This window comes from Mirounga angustirostris, unplaced genomic scaffold (assembly GCF_029215605.1).
Source record: "Mirounga angustirostris isolate CCGP_5_RB_7025 unplaced genomic scaffold, mMirAng1.0.hap1 SCAF_4, whole genome shotgun sequence".
Taxonomy (NCBI): domain Eukaryota; kingdom Metazoa; phylum Chordata; class Mammalia; order Carnivora; family Phocidae; genus Mirounga; species Mirounga angustirostris.
In genome coordinates, this window is record NW_026991712.1 from 173,642,412 (window position 1) to 173,652,014 (window position 9,603).

At 55.4% G+C, this 9,603-nt stretch overlaps 1 protein-coding gene across 1 annotated transcript; it reads left to right on the plus strand.

Moving 5' to 3' along the window:
- Window positions 1-8,628: 8,628 nt before the first annotated feature.
- Window positions 8,629-9,603, plus strand: LOC123860429 (uncharacterized protein DDB_G0271670-like). The gene has a single exon (XM_045899144.2). The coding sequence runs from the start codon at window positions 8,629-8,631 to the stop codon at window positions 9,601-9,603; it is 975 nt and encodes a 324-aa protein (XP_045755100.2).

Genomic DNA, 9,603 nt, shown 5'->3' on the forward strand with positions numbered 1-9,603 from the left:
AAGGCATGTATGTGCACCTCCCCCACCCTTTCCTCCCGCTCACTTCCCTCACCCCCACTCACTTGCCAGAGAAGCAGCCTAGCCGCCTGGGTTCACATCCTGCCCCTGCCCCTCCCTAGCTGTGTGATACGGGGCAAGTTACTTTATTCCCCACTCCTCCGCCCCTCAGTGACTCCATCTGTAACCTGGGGGTAGTAAGAGAAGCCCCCTCACATGACTGTGCTGAGGAGGAATGAAGTCAACATGGTAATGTCTTTAGAACAGTGCCAAGCATCTAGCAAGTGTTTAGGAAACACCAGATATTTTTTATTCAAGAAATATGTAGTGCTTGCTCAGGGAACTGTGGCCGAATTAATGGGAGGGCTGAGCCTGCAGAAGGAGCTCGTGTTCAAAGTTAGCAGGTGCCCGGGTTGCCTTGAGAGACCTGCTTTGCCCCCGGGAGTCTCCCTGTCTCCTCCGCAACAGGAAGAACATGGTTCCCATTGCCCTCACTGCAAGGCTGTCATGGGCATTACTGGGGGGCTTGGGGTGCAGGCACAGGGGAAGCAGGGCAAGCGACCCCTGGCTCAGCCATGGCCTCCCCTGTGACAGGGGCTTCTGAGCAGCCCTCTCTGGGGATCCCCTGCTCGATTTCTGCAGCCCCATTGCTCCAGGCAGTTGCTGGGACACGCTGGTGGGGGTTGGCACCCACTGGGGAAGGGGCTGGCAGGATAAGCACCTCGGCTTCGTTCTCACCAGCTCCCACAGGAACCAGGGCTGCAGGGGGCTTTCCAGAGGCTGGCCTGACCTGGTGGGGTGGAGAGGAAGCCGAGCTTGTGTGTTGGCCTCTGGGGCCAGCCTGGGCCGTGGGGTCTGCCATTCCCGAGAGCCAGGCCGGGGCACCAGCTACACCGAGAGAAGGCCCGGCTTGAGAGCCTAGAGGCCGGGTGCTCCCTCCGGGCTCGTTCATGCTGCCTCGGCCTCCTCCCTGCCTCCCCGAGGTGTTGGCATCTTCGTCTCTAGCAGGCACTATCCTGCCTGCCTCGTGGGGCTGTGGGCTGGCTCCGTGGGAGGACGCTCATTAGCAGCGTCCCAAAGCTGGGCACATCTAAGGGCATCAGGGTCCTGCCAGTGGGTAACTCGCTCAGCGTCCCCCACAGACGTCAGCAAGATGCAGAGCCAGGTCTGAACTTAGAGATGTCTCTGGAGCAGAAAGCGCACTGGCTGGCAGTCCCCTGTCCCCTGTGCAGCCTGCGGGGACGCCTAGAGCCAGTGATGCCATCTCAGGCTCAGTTTCCCTGTTGCAGAGGGCAGCGGCAATTAGCCCTGCAGCAGGACAGGCAGGGTTTTGTTTGCTTCGTTTTCTAATATCTGTCACAACTTCTCTGCATAGTCCTTCCCAGTCTACAGATGAGGAAGTGGGGGCTCTGGGAGACGGTGTCCCTTGCCCCAGACCACCTGCTGAAAGACTAGGAGAGCGGAGCTTCCCCCGGGGCTTTAGCACAGGCTGCTGTACGGCCTGGAGCGAGCGCTTTGCCTCTGAGCTTTGTTTCTACATCTGTAAAATGGGAGTGGCAGTCTGTCCAGGGCAGACACTGAATAGTGGTAGGCAGCAAAAATCCTAGGAGGCCTGGCTGAGGTTTGAACCGGGGGCTGCAGGACCCCTTGGCCCTACTTGCACACCAGGCAGCCACCAGGCGCCTGACGGGGGGGCCGGGTGGGCGCCGGGAGCCTTTGCAGCTTGACTTGGACATTCCCAGGCCTCATCTAAGTCTATGGATTCCTTGAAGGCCTCTGCCTGATTTCATCGGGCCTGCCGCCTGATTTTGCTCCGAACACGGGCTGCAGCCCCCGGGGCTGGTTTTGGTGACGTGGCGGCCCCCCTCTTCCGGCTGTTTCCCAGAGCTCACATGTGTGCAGGGTCTTCTGCTGCAAGGAGGCGGTTCGGACCTCCTAGCACTTGCAACATCTGGGAAAGGCTAACTGGGGGTGCCCCTCCAGAGCACCCCCCTTTGCTTCTCAGCAGGAGGGGGCGGCTCAGTTATTTTTGTGATAAAAGTTTAATAAATTGGAAGGCACGGTTTTCATTCTGTGGGTAATTAGCTGCCGCCACCATGCTCCCTCCTAATTGTCTCTCTCACTCCAGATCGGCAGAGATCAATAGGAAGCAGCCCCTGCACGGTGAAAGTCACAATTAATTAATTGTCGGACGTGTGTGTGTCTCCATCTCTGTCACATCAAAGGCCCAGGAGCAGCAGCTGCCCACGTTTCTGGCTCTGCTGGGCCAGCCCAGCCCAGAGTCCCCAGATGCACGTGACCGCAAGCCACCATGCACGCTTCCTGTCTCTCCCTCAGGCAGCAGGAGGCTCCTGGAGAAGGGGTCCCCTGAGACCCCAGGCTCAGGGGCCTTCTCTGACAGCCAGCATTTTCCTACCACCCCACCTCGAATGCAATCTCTGCTCTATCCCTGCCCGGGTACCTGTGTCCTGGTGCCCCCCAACCCCTCACCCCACTTCACCTTTGCCTGTCCCATCCAGTCTCCTGCGTGCAGTCTAACCCAGTAGATTTTCTAGACTAAAACTTGGGTTGTATCCAGAAGAGTGGTTAGCTCTGGTGGTAGGGGGAGGTATGGACTGGGAGAAAACATTCTGGGATTCTGGGGATGCTCTGCATTTTTGAGTGGTGGTTTCATGGATGTATACCTATGTAATAAGCTGCTTGCACGTGCGCACAGACACACACATACACACACACACACAAATGCCCCTTCCATTCAGTAACAACAACTCACTTTTATGTGCCAATGTTAAGACATGAGGATGACGAGGAAGGCAGCCAGCACATGATGAAACCACAGGCCTGCCGCCATGTATCTTTCCTACTCTTTCCCACGAGGCTTGGAGATAGGTAGTGTCATCCCCGTTTTACAGATGGGGAAACAGAGGCACAGAGAGAGCTTGGAAGGAGGAGAGAAGAGGTTGGCCATCGGAAGGTTCAGAGGAAGGGCCTGCGGATGCCAGGGGCTTGTGGGGGCCAGCTCGAGCTTTACTTATCTCCACTGCTCTGCGAAGGCACAGCCATGTGTCCCATTTCACAGACAGGAAGCTGAGGCTTGGAGAGATGACGTCCCTTGTCCGAGGTCACAGGGCCTGGGAGTGATGGGCTGGGTCTGGAACCTGGTTGTTTCTGAAGAGGGGGAGGGAGGAGAGAGGGAAGTGAGGGTGAGAGGGGCCCTGAGGTGGGGTGAGCAATCGGGGAATACTAGCAAGGTGTGATACGAAAGACATGGTGCTAAAGACCTGTGTGTGGGAGCATACAGGGGGGTGTGGGAGCACAGCCCTGTGCACGCACCTTGCACACGCCCCATCCTTTCTAGCGCCCCATCCTTTCATCCGCAAAGTGAGAGAGGAACCGCGGGGCCTCAAGGTTTGCTGTGGCCGGCTCGCGGCCTGGCAGACGCGGTGGGGGGCTTGGTGAATGCGCCGGGCCTCTCATGCTCCTCCATCTCAGCCAGGCAGGGCTGTGCTGGGCTCCCAGGCGCCCACCCTCTGCCCAGCACCCGCAGCTCTGCAGGTGAAGCCTGGCTCTGGGAGGCATCAGGTCCCCTTGTCCCAGACCCTGGGCCTGTGGTCTGGTCTCCTGCCCCCCAAGCCCAGGCGGGCCCATCCACCCCCTGGAACTCAGGGGTTGACAAATATTGTAAGAGCTTCCTCGCTGGTGGGGAAAGGTGGTGCCTGTCCTTCTGTTGGCTGTTTCTCAGTGCCTCCCCTTCATGGCTGGTCGTCAGGGGAGGCCACCTCTATGCTCCTACCTCCGATGCCGCCTGTCATTGAGCCTTTGAAGTGGTGCCTGATTTTCCAGTCTGTCTGAAGTTGCTAGCTGCTTATGCAGCAGCTGGTCCAGAAAGTACCCCTGCCGGGCCTTTCCACGATGGTGCCAGCCGCCAGGGACTCCGGGAGACAGCCGCCGGGTCTCGGTGCGGGGGGAGGAGGCGGGCAGAGGAAGCCCACATGCCATCTCTGTCTCAGGGTCTTCTAGACTGATTTTGCTTATTTTTTGTTTAAAAGGATGGGGGGAAAAAAGAGTTTTCAAGAACCCCAATGTTTTATTCTCTTCAAAGAAAAAGGAATAAAGATTTTTAAAAAGAAAAAAACGAAGGACCAAAGGTAAAGCTTTTAAATTTCTTTGAACATTTATACTGCCGTGGCAGCCGCATGGGGGAAGGTGCTGGCCTGAGAATCTTTTCCTGGATGTTAATGTGCTGTGTGACCTTGGGCAAGTCACTTCTCTCTGGTAGTCAGATCCCTAATGAGGATTTGACTGGTTCTGTCCCACTCCACATTTGGGGACCTTCTCACAGACCATGCTGTTTGTTTTCCCTGAGACTCATTGCCATAGGCCCCCTCCTCCTTCTCCATATGAAAGCCTTCCTGAGCCCAGGAAATCAGAGAGGCAGGTGGAGGGACCTCTGGGGATCCGGTGAGCAGGATGATCCCTTAGACATGGGTGCACAAATCTCCATTTTGAGGATGTCACAGCTGGAGATCAGAGGGGTTAAGTGGCTTGCCCAAGCTCACACAGCGGGGGAGTCCATGGTAGAAGCGGAATTGACTCCGTGTCTTTTAACTCCCCAGCCTCATTAAGCTGCCAGAGGAGGTTTCCTGAAACCAGGGGCCAAGTTTATGTGGCTTACATTTTTCACCTGAGGCTCTTGAGAGTGGAATTTAAGGGTGAGAGCTTGGGGTCAAACAGAACTTGGTCTTGCATCGGCTGCTCTGTTTGTGTGAACTTAGGCAATCGATTTCACATCTCTGAGTCTCAGTTTCCCTAACTGTAAAATGGGGCTATTCCTTAGGCCTCCTTTATGTGTAGCTGTGAGGGCAGAGGAGAGGATGCATGTGAAGTGCTCAGTGCAGAGCCTGGAACGCATGAGCCCTAAGTGCCGACAGCTACTCTGGCGAGCCTTTAGCGTGGGGCTGGAGCTTTATCTGCTTTCTTCGTCAAGCACTTGGAGAAAGAGGGCACACTGGGCCAGTCTCCGGGGCCTGGCTGTCACGCCTGCCTTTCACGCCATACCCCCTCCCACCAGAGCCCCTTCCTGGGAGACACAGGCAGCCCGTGGCAGGCTGTGTAGGAAATGTCAACCTCGTCTCATGGAGAGGCCTCTGCTGGCACTGATGAGACCCCTGGCAGGTGGAGTGGGCAGGGAGCGGCCCAGGGCCTAGCCTCGCTCCCCCCTGGGCCTGGCCTTTCTTGGTCTCCCTGTCACGGCTGTGGCTCCAGCCCCAGGAGGCCACCCCGAAGGTTGCCTGGGGCTGGGGAGCCATCATTCCAGGGGTCAGGCTTAACTGGAGCTGGTGGGTGGGCAGCTGGGTGGGCTTAGCTTCGAGCCAGGGGTGCAGGGGCAGGTGGCCAGTAGGTATGGGCACAGGGTTCAGATACAGAATGAACTGGGTTGGAATCCTGATCCTGACTCTACCACTCCCTAGCCGTGCGACCTGGGGCAAGCCAAGTCACCTCTCTCAACTCAGGCTCTTTGGCTGAAAATGAGGACAGGACTCACGCTCTCCACAGGACTGTCGGAAGACTGGAGAACCGCCAGCCCCTGACACATACAGTAGGAACATCATGAGTGGGAGGTGCTAGGGAGGTTGTTATGCTCTTGCTCTCACAGGTGGGCATGGGGCTCTTCATTCGCACATTATTCAATGAGGCATTATTGCAAATTCTGTAATTTGCCTGCCCAGTCCCAGGGACCAGCAAGACATCAGTGAACACAGAAAAGATCCCTGCCCTCATGGAGTTGACGTGCTAGTGGGAGAGGGTGTGGGAGATCAGAGGCTCAGAGAGGACAAGGGATAGGGCTGGGGAGCAGCAGGGAGCAGAGGAAAGAACACGGAACCCCTGTGTTCAAATTCCGACTCAGCCACTAACTTGCTGTGTGACTTCAGAAGAAGCACTTCCCCTCTCTGAGCTTTAGTTTCCACATTTGCAAAATGAGATTAATCACCCAGCCTTGCATCACCGAGAGATGAGTCTCCATCAAAACAGTCTTGGGAGGGCACTAGGGAGACCAGTTTCCTCTCTCTGTGCAGCTTCCCCACCCTGAGAATCAGGGCTGGGCAACTATCAGAAGATGTCACCTGTGACTCTTCTACTCAGCCTGGATGCTCCAGCCCAGGAAACCCTGAAGCCATGAACCTGGAAGCAGATGTTCCACTTTCTCAAGTCTGGCCCTAGGGTGGGAACAGGAGCTCTGCACGTCTCCTCCAGCCCTAGACCCTCCATGCTGGGACCCCTCCTTGAAATCTGGTTTCTTCTAGTCACCCTCAGGGTAGGATTCTGGGGATCCAGAAGGCCATGCTACTGGAAAAGACCAGTGACATTCATTCATTCATTCGTTATCAATCAGTTGGTCTGTCAACAGACACTCATCCAGCATTTACCATGTGGCAACCCCATGTTAGGCACAGGAGATCAGGAATGTATCAATTCTTTAGCAAATATCAAGCACCTCCTCTGTTTCAGGCTCTGTGCCTGGCACTGAGGACAAAGTGATTAATTGATTTAATGTTTAGAGATGACTGCCATGTGCTCGAGACTGAGGGCCAAATACTGAGGTCCTACTCTGTGCCAAGGACTCTGATGGGTACAGGGGACAAAGAGACCCTTGGTCCCTGAATACCAGCTCTGAATGAGGCACCACACGCCTGGGAGAACAGTGCTGACGTTTTGTGGGCGGACATGAAACCCAGCATCTCCCTGTGGCTAATCATCGGGCTCACAAGAGAAGTGCGAACAGACCCCCTTGTCCATGAATTTGCTAATTGAGCTCCTCGAACTCAGGCATTAACCTGCATTACCATAAATACTGCGGAGAACAGCCATTCACAATTGATGCTCAGTGGTAATGGAGAAAATCAGTAGAGGAATAAAGCTGAAATGGAATCATAAAACCTTATTTTCACCATTAATTTGAACCTAGTCTTCCCCAAATACCTTTCAATAAATCTTTCTGTAAGACTCGAGGGCTGGAGAGAGGAGGGTAGGGCTGAGTGAAGGGAGAGGCTGTGCCGTGGAGGCTGGGGGCTGAGCTGGGTCTGGAGGGCTGGAGGGGGTTCCTGGCTCACTGGCTGCCTGCTCTGCCTCACTGGGGGCAGCCAGCCCTGAGTCAGGGCCAAGCGAGGTGGCTTTTGGTGAAGAGTGAACCCAGCTCCACACATGGAGAGAAGTGGGGATGGGGAATAACAAGGTGGATAGACAGGCAGACAGATAGGAAGGCAGGACAGACTGACCGCCAGGGAGACAGAGGAAAACACACAAACTCAAAGACAGATGGACAGCCAGGCTGACCAGTAAAAGGATAGTTAACAGACAGACTGACAGACTGTTGTGATGACAGACAGCAGGTAGACTGAGAAACGGGAGGCCAGTCTGTCCATTGGGAGGCCAGTCAGACTTAATGGGAAAAGAGAGGAAGACCCACAGAAATACAGACTGACAGTCTCACCCACAAGGAGGCTTCCAACCGACAGACAGACTGACAGAATCACAGGCAGACAGACAGGCATAGTGATAGTCCAGAAGCAGATCAAAGGAGAGGTAGGCAGCCAGTCTACCCTTTCAGAGGATAGATGGACAGATGGACGGAGGGGAACAGAGACTGGAGTTGGGGCAGAGGCTGGGGTCTCTGTGCGTCCCTAGGTGTGTTTAGGGGTAAGGGGGGAGCTTGAAGAAGAGGCCTGGTGGACGCCTTCCCATTGCGTGTCAAGCCCCTTGCGTGAGGGAGACTGGCGTGCGGGGTGCTCCCCTGGGCCCCAGGCTTCCTGGCTGCTTCCCTGCCTTCTCCTCCTCACAGCCACGTGCACTGTCTTGCACGCAATGCAGGGAGGCTCAGAGCCGCTGCTGAGGGCTGCTCCATGGTTGGGGGCTGGGGGCAGCTCCTGGAGCCCTCTGTGGGTCACCTGTACCCAGGGGTCTATGGGGGATTCAGACCCAGTGAAAGGTCCTAGCCCTGAAAGCACGGGGGACGGGAAGCCTTGGAGGCAGCCTCAGCCCTGCTGCTCTTCTGCCTCATTTGCACCCTGTAGCCCCAGCCACGGCTCTCTGTGGAAGGTTCTGTTGTCCCCATCTCACAGAGGAGCCAACAGGGGCTCAGAGAGGGGCAGTGCTCAGGCCCAGCGCTCTCAGCATGAGGGTGATGGGATCTTTCCTTCTGGGAGCCAGGCTGCCCACAGGAAGCCCATGTGTTTCCCTGCTCCCCTGTGGTTGGTCAGTGGCCTTGTGGCTGTGCGGTGAGCCTGTCGGACCCTGGGATTCACCATAGGAAAACTACTAGTCCTCAGATGCCAGCCCCATCGTCCAGCACCAGCTTTTCCAGGGATCGAGATGCCTTTGGCCTCCATCTGAGGGACTCCCACCTGTGTCAGTCAGCTGCAAAGTCAGGCCAGGCAAATTCCCAATAACTGGGGTCTGGTCCAGCAGAATCTCTGTTGCTTGTCCCCCCCCCCACCCCTGGTGACATGGCTGGTGGAGAGAAACTGGGGGCTTCTCTGAGGCGTGCCCTGCTCCTCCATGAGTGGGCCTCAACTCCAACCATCTTGGTTTTCACCCATGTCTTGTTTTGATCATTAACACTCAGGCTGGGAAATGCTTCTGTTCATCAACACAGTGATAGTAGTGCAGTACAGCAGCGGCAGGATTACTACTGGTACTACCAGCAGCGGCAGGATTATTACTAGTGCTACCAGCAGCAGCAGCATTAGTACTAGTAGCAGCGGCAGCGTTACTACTGGTACTACCAGCAGTGGCAGGATTACTACTAGTACTACCAGCAGTGGCAACATTACTACTGGTACTACCAGCAGCAGCAGCATTACTACTGGTACTACCAGCAGTGGCAGGATTACTACTAGTACTACCAGCAGTGGCAACATTACTACTGGTACTACCAGCAGCAGCAGCATTACTACTGGTACTACCAGCAGTGGCAGGATTACTACTAGTACTACCAGCAGTGGCAACATTACTACTGGTACTACCAGCAGCAGCAGCATTACTACTGGTACTACCAGCAGTGGCAGGATTACTACTAGTACTACCAGCAGTGGCAGCATTAGTACTAGTAGCAGCAGCAGCATTACTACTGGTACTACCAGCAGCGGCAGCGTTACTACTAGTACTACTACCAGCGACAGCATTACTACTAGTACTACCAGCAGTGGCCGCATTAGTACTAGTAGCAGCGGCAGCGTTACTACTGGTGCTACCAGCAGCGGCAGCATTACTACTGGTACTACCAGCAGCGGCAGTGTTACTACTAGTGCTACTACCAGTGGCAGCATTAGTACTACTACCAGTGGCAGCGTTACTACTAGTACTAGTAGCAGCGGCAGCGTTAGTACTAGTAGCAGCAGCAGTGTTACTACCAGTACTACTACCAGCGGCAGCATTAGTACTACTACCACCAGCAGCGTTACTACTAGTACTAGTAGCAGCGGCAGCGTTAGTACTAGTACTACTACCAGCGGCAGGATTACTACTAGTATTAGTAGTAGTGGCGGTGGCAGTGTTACTACTACCACTACTCCAGCAGCAGCAGTAACAACAATGACCATTTGTTGA

Bases quoted from the DNA above. Each gene is read 5' to 3' on its own strand.
- LOC123860429 (XM_045899144.2), top strand. From the start codon at position 8,629: ATGCTTCTGTTCATCAACACAGTGATAGTAGTGCAGTACAGCAGCGGC.